Consider the following 24801-nt stretch of genomic DNA (forward strand, 5'->3'; position numbering starts at 1 on the left):
CAGAGTCACCTGCACTAACAGGATGAGATGTCATTTTGAAGCACAGGGAAAAATGTCTTCTAATCCTGTAGATTACAATACAGCATATTCTGTGCCCCCAAAGTGTTTCTTACCTCCAAATCCATCAGGCACATATGTTTTAAGAACAATATTGCAAAATATTGTTGGCAGTGATAAAGGTTTGTTTCCCTCATTCCGGAGGGAAATGTGTCGGTAGCCGGCTTGGAGGCCATCCAGAGGGAGGATCCGTTGGCCAATCAGCTTGTTGTTGTCATCATACACTGCTATTCTCAAGACAGCCAGGTCAGGCAGGATCACCTGCAAACAAAGAACAGGGATTTCCAAGACATTTTGGTAATGCAGCCTCTAAGAATCAAAAATCGAGGGGTCTGAACCGAATCCCTATTGCTTTTCTGATGAAAATAAATCCATTTGCATTCCTAAAATATGCAAGGTAATCTATGATGTTCAAGAACATTGAAAAAGGTAACTGACTCCTGGAATTTCCTGGAAATTATCTCATTAAAATATTACTTAGCCTGGTATGGGTGGCAGTTCACTTTTATAATCCTAGCACTCAGGAAAGAGATGATATAGGATTGCAAGTCTGAGGCAACCTAGTTGAGATCCTATTTCACATATGCACAAAGACACACATCTTTTCTCAAACAAAAACAAAAAGAAGATGGACTGTTTAAAAAACCGCTACAACCCTTACCATCTTTCTCTGCTCCACCTTAGCTATGGGTAAAATGAAGGAGTCCAAGAAACAGGATGACTTTTCTTAATCTTAGAGATGGTCAGTGCTTGATCAGGTTTGAGAATTGAGGCTCTTGATTTCTAATCCTGGAATCTACTACTATATGTATTAGGGTTTTGCTTTATTTCTTTTTTAAAAATATTTTTATTGTAATTAATAAAAGCGTTACATGATATTTGCCAGATAGAAGGTGCATTAATTCACATACATTGATACCCTTTCACATGTCTTGGTCCCCATTACCCTCCCCCCCATCTCCTCATCTTGGTTTTCCCCCCTTCCCTATCCAATTTCAAATAACCAAATACAAATATATCCAATATATCAGATAACAAAGTGAGATACTCTAACAATATGAGATAACCAAGGGACAGCAAAAGAGATGAGAGATAACATAGTACATTAAGGACAACAATCATTCATTATATGGCTTTTGTTTCAATATCCTAGAGGTCCTTTCAATTAGCTTCATACTATATGGCCTTATGTATCAGGCTTTGCTCTATTGCAAGTCTCTGCTAGTAGGGCCCAAGGTTTCTACTGATTATGACAAATGAGGGAAACCACTGAGCCTAAGTTCCTTTGAGTCTGGCTTACTTCACTTAATATGATTTTTTCTAAGTCTTTCCATTTCCTAACAAATGGGGTGATGTCGTTTTTTCTGACAGCAGCATAGAATTCCATTGTGTACAAATACCACATCTTGTTGATCCACTCATCAACTGAGGGAAATCTCCAATATTGATGTTTAATCAACATTTTAAAATATCAGTATATATTAAGACATGCATCATACCTAAACAAATTTATATTCTAGTTTAAAATGTCCTTTCTTAGACTTAGAAAAAATCATATTAAGTGAAGTAAGCCAGACTCAAAGGAACTTAGGCTCAATGGTTTCCCTCATTCGTCATAATCAGTAGAAACCTTGGGCTCTACTAGCAGAGATTTGCAATAGAGCAAAATCTTGATACATAAGGACATATAATGTGAAGCTAATTGAAAGGACCTCCAGGATAGTGAAACAAAAGCCATATAATGAATGATTGTTGTCCTTAATGTACTATGCTGTCTCTCATCTCCTTTGCTGACCCTTGGTTATCTCATATTGGTATAGTATCTCACTTTGTTATCTGATATATTGAATTTATTTGTATTTGGATATTTGAAATTTGATAGGGAAGGGGGGAAAACCAAGATGGGTGGGGGGTGTGTGTGGGGGGAGGGAAACGGGTACCAAGACATGTGAAAGGGTATCAATGTATGTGAATTAATGCACCTTCTATCTGGCAAATATCATGTAACCCTTTTACTAATTACAATAAAAAAATAAATAAAAATAAATTGAAGACTAAAGTAAAAAAAAATAAAATAAAATGTCCTTTCTTAATTTTCTTTTTTCTTTTTGGTTTGGCAGTAATGGGGTTTGAACTCAGGACTTTGTACTTGCTTGCTCATCTGGTGCTCTGCTACATAAGCCCCACTCATTATCCCACTTTTTTACTGGTTATTTTGATGATAAAGTCTCACAAGTATGTTTTCTACAGTTGGCCTCAAGCCCTAACTGTTCTCTGGATCTTGGTCTTAAGTAGCTAGTATTAGAGGCATGAATGACTGGCATCTGGCTTTACATTGTCATTTCTGGCACTCAATGTTTTGGACATATTTCTGGATCTTAAATAGAAAAACAAGCTGAAAAACATTAATAAATTTTGAGTCAAAGACATTTGTTTTTGTCAATCATTTACTGAATGAATGATATAAAATATGAGTTCATAGATGGCAGAGTCCCTATGAAGACAGAAAAGTATAACATAAAAAAGAAAATCTAATTTTCTAACTCAAGAATATTTTTATTGGTAATCAGGGCATGTTGATCTGAGTATTGTATCTAAGGCTACACAATGAGTTGCTTGCTTTTTCCCATTTTTATTAATTTTTTTATTACTCTACTTTTGCAAAACTACTACTTTTAGAGTAATTTTAATTATCCTTTGAAGCCAATTTTACAATTTGACCTCTTCAGTAACAACTTTGCATTTGTCCATGAACAACCAGATACACTTTCAGGGCGATCTTGAATAAATGATTCTCTAAATATGTGTGTACAATCATTGTAGTTTCTTGTGATAAATGGGTGAGAATTAGAAATGTAGGATTATATTACAATTTATGTGTAATTTATTAAGAAGCTGATAAATTATACATAAAGTAATTGTTCCTATGGTACATTCCCACCATAAATGTGTAATAGTGGTTGCTATTTCTGTGCATATTCCTTGATATTCTTTGCCTCTTTGATTAATAGAAATTCAAAAAGGACTGAATTACTATGAGTTGCTTGCTTTTTACATAGCAATATCATTGAATGCCTGCTTTTTAAATATGAAAAAGAAGTCCAGATAAAATTCAACCAATTTTCCACACTCCTCTTCCTCATGGAGTGAAGGAAAGCCTTGGTCTCTGTCACTTTTCCCTTGTAACAACATGGAAAAAGCTAAACCAACCATTTATAATAATACAAAGATCTTGGTATCAGAGGAAGGCAAATTAAATTATTAAGAACAGTGAAGACTGAACATGGAAGAACAGTGGCATATTCTTTCTGGGATCAGAAATATTACATAAAAAACAAGTGGGATTTTTATATCAAAATGCTGAGAAAACCTTCCGCATTCCTAGAAATATATGTGATGAATAACAATATTCATTATGCCCCATACAAGCCACAGACACAGCTATTAGAAATCGAAAAATTAAAATAAAAAGGAGAGAATGAAAAGAAACACACACCCACACAAAGGAAAGCAAAACCCATATGATGAATGGTATTCACTAATCTTAGGTTTGGAGCTAACATCTTGCCTGACATCTTAGTTAAAGGAAGAGAACAAGTAATCTACAAGGGAAAAGCCTGAAGTAAAATAATGGTATTCACCTATGAGAACATATACTAAGAAGATGGTAAACCTGGCTCCCAAGCACTGCTTGATGGAAAACAAAAAAGGAGTCAAAATGGACCAAACAAAAATAATAATAATAATCACATGATAGCTACAAGAATTATCTATCAGAAGGAGAGAGAAAGAAAGTATTATGGGTTGCATATCTATCCCAATGCATGCCAGTGTCCAGACTCTAAAACATAGCTCTCAAAGTTATTAAAATGACTCTGACACATTGATAATGCCCTACCTTCCGAAACACAAACGATTCTTCATTGTAAACTGGGTTGAGTCCATTGTTCATAACCATGCGAGTTCGGAATTCCTTTCGTATAGTGTCAGTGGGCAGCCCATACATATCCACTTCCACATATGTGCCAATTTTCTTATCTGATAAGAATTGCCCTGATATGACCTGCAGACCCACAGACAGAAGAGAGAAAAGTGAACAGCTGTATGTAACAATCAGAGGCAAAGGGTAGTTGGGAAATACAACATTCCGTTTGATGGGGGAAAACTTTTAATTAACAAATTAAATGCTGCATTAATTTGTTACTAAACTAACTCCTTATTCAACAACTGTTATGTGGGAACAAAAAGTTCTAGGCAGAAGTCCTATCATCTCAATGTGTCTAGAAAAAGAATGGATCATCAAGAACAAGTGTCCATAGTATCATGGTCCTTCCTTTACTGACATGGATACTGGCTGGCTTTGACATAATGCTATAGGGTGATTATTTTTCATTTACTGTCCAAATGGCTACCACTATTTCTCAGTTTTCTCATTTTCTCATAGCTAGTAATTTTTAAAAGAAAAAAAGCCTTGTATGAGATAAAACTGATAGAAAGTAAACTGTACACATGTAAAGTATATGCTCAAATCAAATTTTCACAAGTATGCACATCTACAAAATCATCCCTGCAATTAATATATGGTAAGCATGTCTGTCACTTTCAGACTTTTCTTTGGGACCTCTTGTTTCTAATTAGTATGTGCTAATTGAATGAAGGGATTTCACTGTAACATTTCCATACATGGAAACATCTCTCACTGACCATATTTATCCCCCTTAGTATTCTTTCTGCTCCTTCCTCCCCAACCTTTTATAATTTACTGTTTACTTATGTTATTTTTACACACAAATGTAGTGTGCCTCAGTGATAGTCACTCTGTATTCAAAAAGTCTTGCAACTTGTGCTCCCTTTGCTTTTTTTCTCAAAAAATTGTGCTCCTTTTATTGTTACATTATATTTTATAATTCATTTGAGGTCTAGACTTCATGTTCATACAAGAGAAAATATATGATGTCTGTCTCTTTGAGCTCATCTTATTTTGCTTAGCTTGGTCCCTCTAGTTCCATTCATTTTCCTGGAAATGACATAATTTAATTCCTTTTTACAGCTAAATAATAATCCATGTGCACATTTAGTATACACAAATAAACCTATATATGCACATATATATACACATATATGCATATTACACACATATATAGTATACACAATTATGCTAATTATATAGATATATATGGAGAGAGAGAGAGAGAGAGAGAGAGAGAGAGAGAGAGAGAGAGAGAGCGAGAGAGCGCGTGCACTGTCCTTGGACACTCTTTGTTCAAAGCCTAGTGCTCTACCACTTGAGAGCTCCAATTCCAGTTTTTTCTGTGTATGTGGTACCAAGGAATCAAACCTAGGTCCTTGTGCATGCTAGGCAAGCACTCTACCACTAGGCTATGCTCCAGCCCTGGAATATTTTTATGAATTTAATCATACAGTAGGTACTTTTATAATTACATATTTCACCCAAAGTAGCTTAAAATGGTACCAGTGAACAGATGTGTTTCATATAAGAAAACAGGACATATTAAGTCGAGAACAACATATAACATGAACTATTTGAACTATGATACCCCAGGTCAGGTGCATATCCCATGGATAGGAGGGACTGTTACCTGCACTGAGCAAGTGGCTGCAATAACCCCGTCCACAGGTGTTTCAGAGAAAGGATCAAATGTCCGATCAGGCCGCCTCATAAAATCTGGTTTGAGAAGGTATCTGAAAGGTTAAAAAAAACGCTTATGAGTTTATTTTCCTGATGGTGTCTATGAAGACTAAAACATTGTCAATATTCTAAATATGTCCTAGGAACTAAGCAACTAGGTGTTTGGGCAGAGAGGCCTAAGGGTTGAAAAGGGATTTTTCTGTGGGATTATTTTGAAGAACATTAGACAATAAACACCTGGCCACACAGGGTGTACTGTTGTCAAAGGGAAGAACAGTATTTCCTTGCTTGAACAAGAAGAGAGATAGGAGATAACAACCTTGGATTGAAGGATTCAAATTTTTAGGCAAATCCTTGAGTCGGCCATTAGCCAATTTCATCCTTCTTTGTCTTCTGGCCTTGGACAATCCAGTTTGAGTAAGGCTCCTTCAAAATCCTTTTGGTAGTATGTGTTTGGTCCTCCACTTCCTGATGCTATGATCTTTATTCCTTTCCAAGTACACAGCAGCATAGAGAATGCAGTCCTATGTGAGGTATGTACATGAGTGGGTGATTCCGGTGACAGGACTGTCACTTGTATGTGTGGGGCACATGGGCAGAGGACCATCTGTCAGGCAGGCAGAGGTACAGAATGTATGTGGAAGATTCTTTCTGGCCTGGTTGTTTACAATGAAGGAAAGGAAAATGTCCCACAAGGCAAACCCTTACCACGGGCAGGGACAGTACTGAGTGCACTAAATTAATCTACAGTCCTCTGGGTTGTTGTCTACATTACTTACAGTGGTACTTGGGGGGAAAATGACAAGTTTCAAAGTTTCATTGAACCTCTTAATATTTCCACAGAATTAACATTTCCCTTTTCCCTTCTTGGTTCAGAGATTTTTTTTTACAAGTGCTATTAAATAAACCAGAACAACATTCATGACATTATATAACTGCTATTTATAAGACATACAAAAGACTCAAGAGAGAATAAAGGTTTTATTTTTTATTAAATTGAATATAAAATTAACTTCCTTTATCTTTCAGAGGTAAAGATACCCATATTTAATGCCTATCTCTTGAGTTAATAACCGAGTAAGAAAGACCATTTACCAGTCTGAGTTCTAAAAAAAATCCTTTGGTACTGCATTGAAAATGATAGAATTGAACCCTGAAACTGTATGATAAATTTCTTAACTTGAGGTTGAAAATAGGGTAGTAAAGAATATAGATTTGCAAAAGCAATGTATCTAGGAATGTCATTTCTTTTTACCCTCTGCCTCTACTCCAGATTATATCCAGCAACTCCTATTGAAAAATGACATGGTTTCATTAGATCTGTAGGATGAATTCTGAAACTAGGTGACTATAGTTCAAGTCACGTTACTCACCCGCATGATCCATTATATTCAAATTTTCCCTGATTCAACTGCATCGCTAAATCTGTCAAGAGACAAAAATAATTCACCATCTCATCTCTTAGGACAAAGAAGATACTGGCAGAGTGATTTGAAGCAATAGTATTCAGATTATTCCCAGACCCAGGTCCCTCTTCTACAGCAGAAGGTACTGCTGGCTCAGATTAAGGTACATCTCTCTCTCCCAGGTTGAAATTACCTCACATTTAGTTGAAATTAAACATGCACTGTGCTTTCATAGATATTATCCTAGAATGGCTTTAAAAAGTGGATTTAATACATGACTTGTAAGACTATTCAGATAATATTGAGACGAGATACCGAGTTGCTATGGTTAGTTTGTACATGCCTCGTGACCGCAGAGGAAGGAGAATCCAGCAAGGTCAGCCCGAACACAACACTTGATTTAAAAAGACTACAGAATGAAATAGGGATAGTTAACATAAAAAATGGCTGAATTATTGTTTTCAGCAAGGGACTCAATTCACGTACAGGCTCTACACAGGGCAGTGCCTGACTTAGGCTTGTTTTCTTTTTTCTCTAACAGGTGAAAATCTCTCTCTCTCTCTCTCTCTCTCTCTCTCTCTCTCTCTCTCTCTCTCTCTCTCTCTCTCTCTCTCTCTCTCTCTCTCTAACAAAAACAAAAATTAATAGAATTTTTTTCTTTATCTTCAAAATGTTGTGGTTAAACCTAACCATATTAAAGGCCAACACATAAGCTGGCCTAGTGCTTTAGGATCTTGGAATCCTTACCACCCACACACTGACAAGCAAGAAATCAGCTTGACCCCTTGTGAAGTAAAGGTGGCAGCACTTTTTTTTTTGTTTGTTTGCTCCCTGCCTCACACATCTGAGGTTGTATTGCTACAGGTCATAATCTCATCAACTAAGGATGGTTTGGACATTGTGTACAAAGGTGAGTCCTGTGTGCGAATCTCTGGTGGCTGAGGAGGCAACCTTAAAGGGTGAGAAACATAATTGACTGAAGAAAGTCAACGGACTCCAGTCAATGTAGGCATCAGGGTGCAAGTATAGTAGAGCACAGAAAAGGAAGTCTCCCCACCCCAAATAGACAGACCTGCAAGGGTACTTTTACATAGAAAAAAGATTGGAAAAGAAAAAGATTTGTCTTCTGAAAGCCTCTATCCTGGCGAAGAAGTGTGGCTGCCTTGAGTGACAAAAGCCAAGCCTAGTACACAGTCTTAAGTTCAAGCCCCAGTTCGGGCACTTACATACATACATACATATATATATATATATATATACACACACACATATATATATATATATATATAAAATAAATAATGGTGGGTGACTTCTGTCTATTGGATTTCTATTTTGCTATTGTAATTCTTAATTCTGGGCTCACAGGTTCCTAACCCAACTTTGGAAAGTTTAAAACATTGTTTACTCATTTATTAAAAAAATTACTAATTCTTTCAAGAAAAAAAAGAATAATTATGCATTGAAAATTCATCTTTGAATGCACTTTGGAGGTCCAGTGTACACAGTAAAACCTCTCAGAATACATACTTCACTGCATACCATAGATGTGGAGTTTGCACTGTAATATTCTGCACTTTTGTGGAGAGGTACCACTGTTGTTAAAATCAGGATTCAGGTTCTTTCCAAAAAAGAAATGGCCTAAATGTACTCAAAATCCTAAACTTACTCAAATCATTCTCACCCAATTCTGGCTCAGAAAATAAAGATAACAAGTTTGATTCAAAAAGATAGAAAAGAAAAAAAAACAATTAGAGCTTAAAATTTTAAAGGAGATAATTTTAGCAGAATAATCATGGCATCTGTGACGAAAATTTGAATCAGAACATACTATGTTCTACCATTGCTTTATTGTTCTATTTTCGTCTTTTAATGTCCCAGAATTATAGAAATCAATAAAAATATTGTTTGCCAGCTGGTTCAACATATGCAAATCAATTAATATAATTCAACACATCAACAGGAGCAAGGACAAAAATCACATGATTGTCTCAATAGATGCAGAAAAGGCATTTGACAAGATCCAACACCCCTTTATGCTAAAAGCTCTGGAGAAACTAGGAATCCATGGAACATTCTTCAGTATAATAAAGGCAATCTATGACAAACCCACAGCTAGTATTATACTTAATGGCGAAAAGCTAAAGCCATTCCCTCTAAAATCAGGAACAAGACAAGGATGCCCACTTTCTCCACTCCTTTTTAACATAGTATTAGAATTCCTAGTCAGAGCAATAAGGCAAGAAGCAAGCATAAAGGGGATCCAAATAGGGAATGAGGAAGTGAAACTCTCCCTCTTTGCAGATGACATGATTCTGTATTTAAAGAACCCTATAGACTCTACTCCCAAGATCCTTGAGCTGATTCAAAACTTTGGAAAGGTAGCAGGGTATAAAATTAACTCTCAAAAATCAACTGCGGGGCCGGGAGTTTGGCCTAGTGGTAGAATGCTTGCCTAGCATGCACGAAGACCTGGGTTCAATTCCTCGGTACCCCACATACATAGCAAAAAGCTGGAAGTGGTGCTGAGGCTCATGTAGTAGAGCTCTAGCCTTGAGAAAGTCCAAGGATAGAGTTCAGGCCCTGAGCTCAAGCCCAGGACTGGCAAAAAAAAAAAATCAACTGCCTTCCTCTATGCCAACAGTGAGAGGAACGACGCAACAATCAGGAAAGCAACTCCTTTTGCAATAGCCTCAAAGAAAATAAAATACTGAGGAATTAACTAAGAATGTAAAGGACCTTTTTGATGAAAACTTTAAAACCCTGAAACAGGAAATTAAAGCAGAACTGAGGAAATGGAAAAACCTCCCATGCTCCTGGATTGGAAGAATCAATATCGTGAAAATGACAATCTTGCCAAGGGCTATCTACAAATTCAATGCAATACCCATCAATACCACAATGTCATTCTTTAAAGAAATAGAAGAGGCAATCCAAAATTTCATATGGAATAATAAAAGACCCTGTATAGCAAAAACACTTCTTAGCAGAAAGAACAGCGCAGGAGGAATTTCAATACCAAACTTTAGCCTCTATTACAATGCTATAATAATCAAAACAGCTTGGTACTGGCACAAGAACAGGCCTGAAGACCAATGGAATAGAACTGAGGACCCAGATATTAAACCACAGACCTATAGCCACCTAATCTTTGATAAGGGAACCAAAAAAATAGAATGGAAGAAAGATAGCCTCTTCAACAAGTGGTGCTGGCAGAACTGGTTAAGCACCTGCAGAAAACTAAAGTTGGATCCCTCTTTGTCACCCTGCACTAGAATTAACTCCAAATGGATCAAAGACCTTGAGGTAAAAACTGACACACTCCAAACTTTGCAAGAAGGAATAGGAGACACACTAGGCCTCCTTGGCACAGGTTGAAACTTTCTTAATAAGGACCAAGAAACACAACAAATCAGAGAAAGGCTGGATAAGTGGGACTGCATTAAACTGCAGAGCTTCTGTATGGCACAGGACATAGCTAGTAAATTAATTAGGAAGCCTACAGAATGGGAGAAGATCTTCACTAACCATGCAACAGACAAAGGACTCTATCTAAAATATATCAACAGCTCCAAAAATTGAATCACTCCAAAAATAATCTCCAAATAAACATCCATCCCATCAAAAGATGGGCCCAAGACTTAAAGAGAGTCTTCTCTGAAGAAGAAATAAGAATGGCCTATAGACACATGAAGAAAGGCTCGACATCTCTGGTCATAAAAGAAATGCAAATCAAAACAACTCTAAGATTCCACCTCACTCCAGTTAGAATGGCCAGGATCAAGAAAACTAATAACAACAGATGCTGGAGGGGATGTGGCCAGGAGGGATCACTACTACACTGTTGGTGGGAGTGCAAACTCATTCAACCACTATAGAAAGCAGTATAATAGTTCCTCAAAAGACTAAACATAGAGTTCCCCTATGACCCAGAAATTCCACTACTTGGTATTTACCCAACTGTCCAGAAACAAGGGCACACTAAATCCACTATCACAGCGATGTTCACTGCAGCACTATTTACCATAGCAAAGATATGGAACCAACCTAGATGTCCCTCAGTTGATGAGTGGATCAACAAGATGTGGTATTTATACACAATGGAATTCTATGCTGCTGTCAGAAAGAATGACATCTCCCCATTTGTAAGGAAATGGAAAGACTTAGAAAAAATCATATTAACTGAAGTAAGTCAGACTCAAAGGAACATAGGCTCAATGGTTTCTCCCATTTGCCATAATCAGTAGAAACCTTGGACTCTTCTAGCAGAGATTTGCAATAGAGCAAAACCTAGATATATGAGGCCGTACAGTATGATGCTAAATAAAAGGACCTCTAGGATATAGAAACAAAAGCCATATAATGAGTGCTTGTTGTTCTTAATGTACTATGTTATCTCTCATCTCTTTTGCTGTCCCTTGGTTATCTCATATTGTTACAGTATTTCACTTTGCTATGTGATATATTGGATATATTCGTATTTGGTTATTTGAAATTAGATAGGAAAGGGGGGAAAACAAGATGAGGGGTGGGGGTGGGGGGGAGGGTAATGGGGACCAAGACATGAGAAAGGGTATCAATGTATGTGAAGTAATGCACCTTCCATATGGCGAATGTAATGTAACCCTTCTATTAATTACAATGAAAATATATGGAAAAAAATTTAAAAAATACTGTTTGCCACATGTCTAGTTCTATCTAAAAATAAATACTTAGCATCAACCAATGACAACTGCCAATGCCACCCTTCCAGCCCTCCGAGCATTCTCATGAAATTTGTGGTCACTGGACATCAGTGCGTACCTGGGGTTTGATAATTCAGTGAAACCATCTGGCAGCCAGCGTTCCAGAAAATCTGAGGCATGTAATTACTGGAATCCACTCGGCCTCCCTTGGGGTAAATGCGACTCATTTGCCGTTTGTTGTAACTGTGTAACTTATTAAGGACATAAAATTTAAAAATACTACTAGAGATATAAACAACAAAGAGCTAAACACAGCCAGGTATAAACCAACATAATGACAAAAACATAGCCACGTGAACAAATGTCACATTGATAAATGATGCTTATGAGAAAGAACAGTATGCTCTGTGGATTCTAAGAACAATTCACATCTGGGCAGCCTGTCACTTCTGCCATGGTCTTTCACATATAGTATTTTATTAGCTCTATCATCAAAATGATTTATGAGCCATCATTCTATTCCAGAGACCACTGCCCAACCAAAATGGCCTCCACCCACCCCTACTTCATATAAAAGGATACTTTACAAATTCAATTGCATGTGTCTTCAAGTAGCCAAGACCCACAGACTCATTAAAAGAAGACATGTTATAATGAATGTTGCGTTCTGTAAAAGAAAAGCCAAGATACATTTACAACTCTGCCACCAATCCCTTCCAGAAAAATAAGCCATAAGTGTAATTACAACTCAAATCAGGAAACTGGTGACCAATGCTGTATGACAAAGTCAGCAACTAAGTAGGTTGATCTTGTGGATGGAGATTTCTGACTTAAAACAAATTAGTACATTAAATAAGTATTAAATCATTAAATTGACTCCAGCTTCCATAGAGACCCCTATTATACCCATATAATTTGATGAAAATGAAAATGATGATAATTTCTTTTTGGGGTTAGAAATCATTACAGAAAAGTTTATAAATACTTCATCTGTTTGGGAAGACAAATATTTGATGAAAAGAAGTTGTTAAAGCCAGGTGCTTGTGGCTTATGCCTATAATACTAGTTCCTCAGGACACTGAGCTCTGAGGATCATAGTTGAAAACCAGCCTGGACAGAAAACTGCAACAGACTTTATCTACAGTGAATTCAAAAAGAACTAAAAGTGAAGGAATAGCTTAAGTGGTAGATAGAGGCCAGCTTTGAACATAAAGTCGAGAGAGAAAGAGAGAGAGCGAGAGAGAGAGAGAGAGAGAGAGAGAGAGAGAGAGAGAGAGAGAGAGAGAGAGAGAGAGAGAGAGAGAGGGGGGGGGGGAGGGAGAGAGAGAGAGAGAGAGGGGGAGGGAGGGAGGGAGGGAGGGAGGGAGGGAGGGAGGGAGAGAGAGAGAGGGGGGGGGAGATATCACTCTGAGTTCAGAGCCTTAATACTAGCAACAAAAAAGGGGGAAAAGTCTTGGAGCTAGGGACTAGTGGCTCACACCTGTAATCCTAGCTACTCAGGAGGCTGAGATCTGAGAATCAAGGTTCAAAGCCATTCCAGGCAAGAAAATCTGTGAGACTCTTACCTCCAATTAACCACCAGGAAACTAGAAATGGCACTGTGGGTCAAAGTGGTAGAGCGCTAGCCTTGAGCAAAACAGCTCTGGGGCAGAGCCCAGGTCCTGAGGTCAAGCCCCATGACTGACAAAAAAAAAAAAAAAAAAAAAGAGCTTTCGGGTTCTCAAATGATTATCAGAGTGTACTTCTGTTTCACTGTTAACACTGAACATTGAACCCATTAACTTGCCCCACACTCTCTCCAGTTCCTGGCGACACTAATTATTAAGTGTACATATGAATCTATACAATCATCTATACATTGCATTGAGATATATGCAACTATTATGTATCAATTAGTATGTATACATATGCATATTTTTAAAAGAAGCTTTGTGAAAGCCATGCAATAGAAGCAGCTAACACGTCCACAGTGTTGCAGCGCCACCGTGTGGATGATACAGGGAATGACAACAGAACACATGAGCTACAAATAAAAAAAAAAATGAGATGAGGCGAGTTCCCCAGACCTGAAAAAGAAAATGGCAACCAAGTCATATCAGGGCTGAGTCACCAAGACAAAAGAGAAGCAGACATAAAAAGGCCATTGCATTTAATCTTTGATGTTACCTTCAGCCACATGGAAACCTTGAAACTTTACAGGCTGTGCGTAGTTGATCATTGTGGACAAATATGGATGGATATTTGTGGTAGCACCTACATATTTATAAGATGCCATCCATGCCTGCTCATCTTCTACTGTAACCAGGCCCTGTGAGCACAAGGGAAAAGAACATGTAAGCCCAGGATCTCAGGGAGACTCGTGCTGTGGAATCCATTACTGAAGAGCATTGTTATACAAACTCCAAGATGAAAGTTCTTTCTTTGTCTCAACTCCTGTCAAAGAAACATTTAAAAAAATGCAATGCCTATTGCAGTTCCAACAGATATAAAATGAGGTAGCCAAAACATTAGCCTATATTGCTTGTGTATGGCAGTGTTAAAAATTCTGAAGAATTTTAAAACAGCCAAGATATTATTCTGGGATTATCCACAGGTAAGCTGTCAGGTAAGTTCAACAACAGTTATGTTTTTAGAAGCTGAAGCACCAAAGTCAAAAGTAGTAACTCTCTCCAATTTGAGTGTGCATGGGAGTCGCCTGGAGCCCTTGTTGAAGCTGATTTCTGAACCTTATGCTTAGAGTTGCTGCTGAGAAGAATCTAAGGCCCAGGATTTGCAGTGCTAGAAGTAGTTCCCAAGTGCTAATACAGGGCAGATCTGAGGGACACACTGCTCTGGAATTTTAGGCACATACATACATGGTCTAGTGTATTGTAAAATGAACACAGATGAAAAAAAAAAGATGCTGTAACTTGCTACATCAGACTTAATGGAATTACATTACCTTACACAGAGAAGAAGAAAAGATATATACATATTTTTAATTTCTTGCGACACCATAACAAAACTAGCAAAATGATATGAAATAAATCATTAAACATGACCCACATCTTGCTGAAAACTTTGCAAAGGTACACAGATTGACTCTAAGTCACATGATGTTGTCCTTAAGTAAAAACAATGATCATATCATTTCTTTTAACGACTGGTCTAAAAACCTTGTGAACACTCCAGAAAACTGAGCTGATTTTGAGAAAACCACGAGCTAGAAGCCACATTCAATCCTTCTTGTGTGTTTAATGATAATAAATAACACCAGTGCTATTTACTGCACACCAGGATGAACATTCATGTCTGCCCAAATTCTTTATTTTTTTAATTTATCTTATTTTTGTGAACCTGGGGCTTGAAATCAGGGCCTTATGCTTGCAAGGCAGATGCTCTATCCCTTGAGCCATTCTGTCATCCTTTTATGTTGGCTATCTTTCAACAAAGCATCTTGCTTTAAGCCCAAGCTGGATATTGATGCTTTCCTATGGACTGGGATAGTAAGCATATGCCACTGTAACTACACCTATCTGCGCCCCATCTGGGACAAGTGTCAGGCGACGACCTTGCTCTCTAGCCACTGGTAGAGTTGTGAACTTTTTCACCTGGCTTTGTCTCTAATCTCAGTGGCTGCCTCCCGAGTAGCAAGGATCTTAAGTATGAACCACTGGAATTAGATTCTTTCCCATGGGACACAGAAGACTGAAGCTTTGCAGATGGAAACAATTCGGCTAATAATTTTGCAGTGACCAAAAAGTCCATTAGTGTGTTCACTCCTGACTCTATTAACTTATAAAATCCCCATCTACGAAAAGAATATCCTCATAAACACTTCTGGAGAGCACTGTGGTCTGATTTCTACATAATTTCTTCAAATATAATATTTGAACAATAAGAAGACAGAGTTTCACTTTAGACATGCTCAGACCCCCAAGACAAGCAGGTAGCTTTTCTCAGAAGGTCTGAAGTCTGAGAGTCATGGGAAAAGACAAATTGCTGCCTGAGACTGCCTCAATTTCCCCACAGGACAACACACCCCACACATTGACTTGGTATAGGTTGACTTCTGGGAAAAATTTGAAGAGGATGAAAGAAAATAAATACAAACGTTACCTCCTTTACCATAAGGCCAATAGTTAATACATCAAATAAGACTCTAGAAACCACGCAGAGTGAAGCTAATTTACGATCTTTCCTAATGTTAATGTTGACAGAACCAAGATCACCTTCCAATTATGCTATAATCTGGATTTGATAAGCTATTAGGTCATTTTTATTTTCAGATTCAATGTTCTAGTGATTAGGCAACTCTCTCTACAAGGACTGAAATTTCTAAATTTAAATAAGAAAATACCTTGTACACACCCAACACCTATTTTTAGGAAATTACCTGCTCTAGTTCTGTGATTTTATTTTTGTTAAAATCAGGATTTAATGATTTTATCTTTCCTATGAAAACTCCTATAGTTAGATGGATGAGGCACATTAAAGAAGTCTAAGAGATGCCAGGCACAGTGGCTCTCGCCTGTAATCCTAGCTACTTAGGAGTCTGAGATCTGAGAATCATGGTTCAAAGCCAGTCCAGGCACTAAAGTCTGTGAGACTTATCTGTAATTAACCACTAGAAAACTGGAAGTGGTGCTCTGGCTCCAGGGGTAGGGTGGTAGCCTTGAGTTGAATAACTCAGGGACAGTGCCCAGGCCCACAGTTCAAGCCCCACAACCGAGCAGAAATAAAAGTTTTCATAAACATTTTAGCAGAGGAATATGATCAGATTTATCCATAATTCCTTCAAATTAGATATTTAGACAGTAAGAAGACAGTATCCCTTAATATGATAGGACCTACAGACATCAAGGCCCTATAGTTATTAGGCCTGACATTTCATGGTTTGGGAATTAATACTATGTTTAGTCTAAAAGGCTTATAATATTAGGGGCTGGTCAAATGTTGGTGTCTCTTAATGAGAGCAGAATGTGTGATAGAATTTTACCTTTTTGTTGTTTTCATGTTCAAGGTCATCTGAGGTCTAAATTAGAGAAAGAAAATGATTTGTTTACTTCTCTAAAGGGCAAAATCTCAAATTTATTAGCCATACATATGTTTATCAAATATTTACATAATCACATGGAAATATGTTATTTTGTTTATTCATCCAAATGAGAAATTATTGATGACATAAGCCATGAATTTAAAAAAAAAGAAATACTGAAAAGATGTGATGATATAACTGCTTTTTATTTCAGAAGAGTTCATGGTAATGCTGTCTGTATTTGAGAGTCTTAACTTAGATGTTTCACTATAAAAAATCTCATTAGTGATTGTGTTATGGGGCTTGGGACATGGATAATGAACGTTGCCATCTCCCCAAATATTTAAAGGGCAAAAAGCATGAATGGTCACTTTTCAGAAAGTTAGCTTTCTTCTCTGTGTATTACTTATGAATTCAATGATTATCAAATTCCTATCAAGATTTTTTTTTTGCCAAATCCCTAATTTCAGTATGATAGTCGCCAGTCTTCAATTTAATGATGACTTGACTCATGATTTTTAAAAATTCATATGATGGTATAAATTCAAGAGAACTTGTACTTCAGTTGTGACTTTTTCTTGGGCAAAGCAATATGTGGTATGATGACTTCTTGCAATGTACTTGCAGTGACACTGAGTCATAAACCCTAGTCACTCACTCATGTGATAGGGACTGGAAACAAATAGTACTCAATAGTATCATTTGCTGCTAAGATACAGTATTTAGTTAAGTAGATCAAACATTAACTTACATTGTAGTTAAATTCATTAAATGCACTTTAAGCTTATGATACTCTGAACTTACAGTGGGTTTATCATAATCCCTTTGTAAGTCAAGTGGCATCTGTGTTTGGAGATGAGGCCTTTGGGAAGTAATTAGGTTATGAGGATAGAGTCGTCATGGTAGATTTAGTGCCCATATGGAAAGGGCTGTGAGAGAGAGTTTACTTTCATATTTTTCTCTCCATCATAAGAAGATATGACTTTGAAGAGGGGGCCTTCATTGGAACAAACTGGCTGGCATCTTACGCTTAGACTTCTCAGCCTCTAGAACTGTAAGAAATAAATTGTTATTTAAGCCAACCAGTTTTAAGATGGTGTAGTCATATCAACCTGAATTAGGATAAGCTGAATTAGAACAAGGAAGTTCCACAACAGTCTTGAATCTTAGTAGGAAATCTTGTAATATCAATGTATTAGCATTTGCCGCTATCAGGAAAGTGAGGATGCAATGGTCACATGTGTATTTGCTTATCAGACAAATACTATTTCCTTACTACTAAATCCAGCAACTTCTACCTTTGTCCACTCGATTCACAGAGTAAGTGCCCTTGTTCCAATCAAGAACCACACCACACCACATGCTCATCTTCTCAAATGCATTCTGTAGGCAGCTATCCTCTCTATCCTGGAAGATCAATCTCTCCATCTCCATTGCAGCATTTCAAGCTGTTTACAAACACATTCCATTTTCATTCACCCTAAATATGACATTCTCTTGATACCTCCGGTTTTGTTTAGCTACCAACTCATTTCTTGTTTCCCTTCTTTGCAAAACCCACAAGAATAATGTTCCCCCTTCATTCATATGTCTGCCTTGATTCCTTTTCTCCTCCAAGCACTCCATTGAACTTGTCTTTAAGATCACAATGTCTTCCATGCCACCAATCTACTGTACATTTTGGGGTCTTCTAATCTAGCCATTCAACAGTCAGATATTTGATCCATTTGTAAACATTGTTCTCCTGGTTTCCTTTGTGTCATTACTGGATTTTCCTCCCCTCTCCTCCTTTTGTTTTGGTCATGGGACTCAAACTCAGGACTCGGATAATGTTTCTGAGCTTTGTGTCCAAAGCTAATGCTCTACCATTTTGAGCCACAGCTCCTCTTCTAGTTTCTTCTGGTTAGGAAATAAGAGTCTCATGAACTTTCCTGCTGGGGCTGACTTACAAATCCTCTGATTTCAGCCTCTTGAGTAGCTAGTATTACAGGCATGAGCCACCAGGGCCCAGGTCTTCTACTTCCTTGAACATACTTTGTTTTTCTCTTCTGGTTTCTTTTCTGTGAGTGCAGTAGGGGTCTACTGGAACCTTCTTTCCACATCTCATGAATTATCTCAAATATTTCTAAGGCTTTAACGATAATCTAACAAATTCTCAACTATACCTCTAACTCATCCGATCTTCTAGATACAGGTGTTAATGATGTTTGCCATGAAGATAATGACAATGAAGTTGAAAATAGTCATGGTAATAGAAACAAATAATACTTTTATAGGACCTACCAGGTGTCAGACACAATCCTAAACTCATTGACTTTTCATATTAACCCCATGAAATCTAATTTCTTTCATTTTGTGGATAAGGAAATTAAGGCACAAAGAAGTTAAGTAACTTACCAAAGGTAAAGAGGAAAGGAGCCTAGAGCATCAGATATCAATACTAAGCAAATCTTACTTGGTACTTTCACTGGACTATCTCAGAGGCATCTCCCATGCTCTTTTCCATTTGAAATCCATGCGTTTTTCTCCATTCAATTAAAAAAAATAGCCTATTCCTGACACCTCATTATTCTCATTATTTCCTTGTTTAGCACTTTTTTCATTTTAATAAAAGCACTTATCACAAGTTGAATTGCATAAATACTGTTTACTTTTTTACTCTGTTTCCCATCTGTTTCACTAGACTATAGGAAACCTATAGGAGGCCTTCTTAGGACAGACAACAGGTTGTTTTGCCCCTTTTAGGAAATTGTGGTCTAGACTGCATCTCACAAATAATAGGCACATAAGAATTATTTTCTTAGCTGAATGGCTGGAAATATTTTTATGCTTCTTCTACATTAGGAAGAAGATATCTGACTGGTAGGTTTGGTTTTCTAAGTCGAGATGTTTAGGGGTAATTTTCCAGATAATATCAAGATATCCTTCAGCCTGTTTTTGCTTTCTTCCTACCTACTTCCCATAGTTCACAACAGCTATATTTAAAGGAAACTGGCCAACTGGGAGTGACTAATACCCAATATTAGATATGACTAATAAGTTATTTGAATGTCTTTTTTTCTCATTTACAACATAACAGTATGTGATACCAATTCTGGTAATTCAGTAGAAAAAATTACAAGCAGAACTTGATTTCTCACATTTCACAACAGCTGTTATCCCTTTAAAGGGTCGCGAGAGACTATGTACATAAAGGCTCTGACCTTCTTGACACTGTTTGCAACAGTTTCCTTGTGACCCAAGTCATCAGCAGAAAGTTCATTTCCGAATTTGAATTCAGGGTGAGCTTCCTCCTCTTGATCAGCTGTGTAAAACACAAATGGAAAAGCCATAATGCAATGAGACCACTGATCTTGGTACAACATGGATCTCAGAAATGACAGCATGAAAGCAAAGCTTGGGAAACATTTGTCATCATTATTATATTTCCATTGCACCATCAGGTGGAGCAGCTTTCACTTGAAAATCCTAAGGTCTTGGCATGCTCCAAAACCCTACTTTTTTTTTTTTTTTTAACAGAGCTGAGGACCAAACTCAGGGCCTTGCACCTGCCAGCCAAAGGCTCTTCCGCTGAGCTAAATCCCCAACCCCTGCCCTACAATTTTTGAGTATTATATTGGTACTCAGAAGCCTCAAGTTTTGAATTAAGAACTCATTTCACATACAAATAAGGTCTGAGATCTGAAAAGATTTTAGTTCCAAACATTCTGAATAATGGATATTCAACCTATTTAGTTCAAGCCTGCCCATACAGATGTAAACTACCCATACAACCTGTAGACATGTAATAACTAGTAAGGAAGATATGAATGCATGTTATTATTTCCTGAGTATGCCTAAGTACACAGACATACCATGTATACCTTTGGTATCCTCTGTTACTTGTGACATATTCCTGGAAGCCACATGTCCATTTGAGTCTTAATCTTAACAGCTGGACATACGCTATTACTGAGAACTTTTTCTATTTTCCACAGCGTCCAATCAGGCCTGCTCTTGTCAGGAAGCTAAGGAAAAAGATATATATATATATATATGTATATATATATATACACACACACATTGGGTATGACAGGACTGTTGAGCTATTGGGTGTTTTTCTTCTAGTAGATCTCCAGTGTGATTATATCATACAAAATTTTATCAAAAGCTCAAGGGAACTTGGAAGAACATTGTAGTCACTGAAGACAAATATTCCTCTTTCTGAAAAAAAAAATATATATGTATAGAAGGTGATAAGTGGGCAGGGTGCCAGTGGCTCACGCCTGTAATCCTAGCTACTCAGGAGGCTGAGATCTGAGGATCGCTGTTCAAGCCACCCTCAGCTTTAACGTCCCCTAGACTCTTATCTCCAATTAACCACCCGAAAACCAGAAGTGACGTTGTGGATCAAGTGGTAGAGTGATACTCTTGAGCAACGGCTCCCAGGCCCAGAGTTCAAGCCCTATGACCATTACGAAATTAGAAAATGGGAGGAAAGTAGTAAGTGTAGTCATCTTGAACCTAATTTTACATTTCTGTGTGTGTTCAGGAAATATCACATTGGACTTTCATCAGTTATATTTTCTCTGCTTTCAAGTCATTTTTAAGCCACCATTATCCATTTTTATGTACTCTTTATAGAGTCTTGTTTCTCAGAAAGGATGTCTTCTAAATGAGAAAAGTGGTCTGGAGTCCGACTCATCTGGGACTGAATTCTAGTGCCACTCTTACTCGTGTCCTTGAACCTGGGCAGCCCTAGTTGTTTTGATGAATACAATAGAGAGGAAGCGATGTCACACTAGATCTGTGCACAGCTCTTAAATAAATTAGCCCCTACTGCTTGCCTCTTGATATATGCGTTCTTGTAGGGTGCAACCAGGAAAGTAGCCATTGAGTTGTAAGAAGCTCAAACCACACAAGAAGGCTTCTGCTCAGTAGGCCTGGCTAAACTCCCAAGAGAGAGCCTGCTTAACTGCCTTCTGTGGGAATGAGCCATCCTGACACACCAGTAAAATCAAACCTTCAGCTGATGCCAGCCCCAGAGGCTATCTGCCTGCAAGTATATGAGAAAGCCAAGGGAGATCCACCAAACTGAGTCCAGGTCATAAAACAAACTGTGAGAGGTAATTATAAAATGTTGTACTAAGCCTTTAAATGTGGCGCTAGTATAATAAAGAATAATAGGTTATCATTAAAACCATCAACTAAATAATATCAGACATCTTTGGCTCTGCTATAACTCCCTGCCATCTAAAACATAGGGAAGTAAACCATTATGACTTTTCTCGGGGATTACAATCAAACTCAGAGTTTACAGATACACATAAGTTACTTAAAGTATTTTCCATAGCTAGAAATCTTCATTTAGGATTTGTGAGTAAGATCACCTAATCATCACAGCTTTCAGGTTTTTAACCTATGCAATTTTTTTTTTTGCCAGTCCTGGGCTTGAGCACCATCCTTGGACTTTCTCAAGGCTAGAGCTTTACCACTTGAGCCACAGCACCACTTCCGGCTTTTTTCTATGTATGTGGTACCAAGGAATTGAACGCAGGTCTTTGTGCATGCTAAGCAAGCACTCTACCACTAGGCCAAACTCCTGGCTCCAGCTTATCCATTTTTTTAAAGTTATATTTCAGATGTTAAGATAATAAAAAGAATTCCCATAAGTGCTTCTATGAATACTTGGAGCTAAATAATTTCTTTAGATAAGTAATTTATTAAGCCTCAGGCCTATATATACATCCAAATCTAATCGATGAATATCCATGTTGTTTGGTTAGTCAATTCTCATGAAACATAATGAACCACAGTTTCCTGAAAACATACCCAAACTCTCAAAATAAACAATTTTATTACTATTATTATTTTTATTTTGCAGTATTTGGGAATAAACATGGAGGTTACTCATAATCAGCAAATGCTCTACACTCTTAGCCCCAATTTTAATCAAAATATAGTAGTAGCTATATTGCTAAAATAAAGTAGGCATTGGAAATAATAAAAAAAATTTAAGTGAGCTTACCTTTGCTGATATTATCTACTTATATAGATCATAATAGTCAGCTGGCTATTTGAAGAAATTTGAAGTTGGTGGTGGAAGGGTGGTTGTGCTATGAATTGAACTCATGAACTCGGGGCTCAAGGCATGCTAAACAGTGAATACTCTACTTCTGAACAATATTTTTAGCCTGAACTTGAGATTTTAATAATGGTGTTGAGTTTCCATTTCACATTGTGCATACCAACCAATAACTTACCTTTCATCGGTAAAATTATAATTCATGTTCATATAATGACTAGAGCTTATTTATTTACAGAAATAAATCACAATATGTACTTTTTATTCCAACCTCTACCCAATACAGAAAATGCTTCAAGCTTCTATGTCTGGCTATGAATTTCTGAACAGCTGAACACACACGAGGAAAGAAGATGACTAAGCCATGAACAAGCAATAGCTAGATAAATTGGAATAATACCTGCAAAATTATTTTTTTAATAACTGAAAGATTAAGGTCATACACATGCATATTTTACATCTATTGTCATCTCACTATTAAAAAAAACAGATCCATTGAAAGAATTCCTTTTTTTCCCTATTTGCAATAGAATTATCTTTTGCAAGATGTAACACAGCAACAACTCACCATTTTCTATTTCCTCTTCATTATCATCCTCTAAGATACTCGCTGGGGCAGCAGACTCTCCAGCTTCCATCATGCTTTTCAAAGCTTCCAGCTGTTCTGTGAAAACAGACAAGAACAAGATGATGCTAGATGCTAGATCACTCACACAAGTTCACCTTTAAGATCGACAACAAAGAAGAAGGATGTGGAAAAACAAAGACAATCTGTTGTTTCTGTACTGACTGGCCATGCTGCTAAGGTCCAGCATAGCTACTGTCTTGCCTATTCTTGAAAGTCTTGGTTTTGTTAAGAACTTGCGAAACAACCCACCTTACATACACATGAAGGAGAACTACTAGAATGTGGGTGAGCTGTCCAAAATTCTCATCAACAAACTTGAGATGACAGTTCAAGTTCTCATACTTTGGAGACTGTCTCAAACCATGATGCATGAGCAATTAGAGTAAAATGATATGGGCAACACAATAAAATGGGGGAAAAATTACGAGTAACATTACTATTATCATGATAAATACATTGCAAAGCTGTTATAAGTAAAATCGAGATAAAGTATTTTTTCAAAAAATGGCAATATATCTCAGGGCAAACAATAATATACAAATGCATGTGTTATTGGTAAACATACCAGAAAAAAAGCTAGAACCTCATATTTTATTCACTAAGTATTCATAATAGTTGGCCACTAACCAACATTGATATTGCCGGAAAGCAGGTTCTACAGTATGACAATGAAGAGAGTGTTGGTATATTTTTAATGAAGTATAACAAGATATAACACCATATAAAATGAAAGTTTTATTTCCTATTTTTTCCTCTAAATTCTGGCATATAAATACATTTTTCTCACTATATGGACCAAGTGATTTGGAAACTAAACTTCAATGGAAATGTGACAACATTGTTCTGGCAGTATATGTAACATCACCACTCCAGAGTAGTAGGTTTAAAATAAACTTTTATGGCTTTGTAGTTTGATATTCCTCCAACACTTCTTCCTGGTATTGTTTTTGCTATTCAGGGTCCTTGTTATTCCATGTGGATTTTTGGATTGCTTTCTTGATATCAGTGCAGAATGATGCTGGGGTTTTGATGACTATTGCAATTGATATTGTACCATTTTCAAGGAAATGGAAAAACTTGGGAAAAATTATATTAAGCAAAGTAAGCCAGACCCATACATTGCACATTTTCCCTAGTTTATTGTAACTAGAATGTGCTTATAAATCTAAGGTAAGCACAGTGGATGGTAAAAGGTCGAAAAAAATACACTTGGATATGGCAAATTATACAAGGCTCTACACATTTTTCTTAGACGATCACAAAGGCTTTTTAACTATTTGCATATAATCATATAAAA

The 24801-nt window shown here is 37.1% G+C and overlaps 1 protein-coding gene across 8 annotated transcripts in view; it reads right to left on the reverse strand.

The window, feature by feature from the left end:
* The window catches only part of Plcb4 (phospholipase C beta 4), a 353129-nt gene that overhangs the window by 36839 nt on the left and 291489 nt on the right, over positions 1-24801 (reverse strand). For 6 of the 8 annotated variants that reach the window (XM_090352005.1, XM_090352009.1, XM_090352003.1 and 3 more), the window contains 10 exons: positions 23445-23540; positions 20016-20116; positions 16774-16809; positions 13962-14103; positions 12378-12462; positions 11914-12038; positions 7081-7132; positions 5658-5760; positions 3956-4120; positions 114-318 (listed from right to left, as the gene is read on the reverse strand). In XM_090352005.1, coding sequence (XP_090208131.1) covers positions 114-318; positions 3956-4120; positions 5658-5760; positions 7081-7132; positions 11914-12038; positions 12378-12462; positions 13962-14103; positions 16774-16809; positions 20016-20116; positions 23445-23540 — 1110 coding nt within the window. The remainder of the gene's footprint in view (positions 1-113; positions 319-3955; positions 4121-5657; positions 5761-7080; positions 7133-11913; positions 12039-12377; positions 12463-13961; positions 14104-16773; positions 16810-20015; positions 20117-23444; positions 23541-24801) is intronic. The other 2 variants (XM_090352010.1, XM_090352008.1) reach the window with 1 other exon arrangement.

The sequence above is a fragment of the Megascapheus bottae genome, chromosome 18 (genome assembly GCF_031878675.1).
Source record: "Megascapheus bottae isolate mThoBot1 chromosome 18, mThoBot2.hap1, whole genome shotgun sequence".
Lineage (NCBI taxonomy): Eukaryota > Metazoa > Chordata > Mammalia > Rodentia > Geomyidae > Megascapheus > Megascapheus bottae.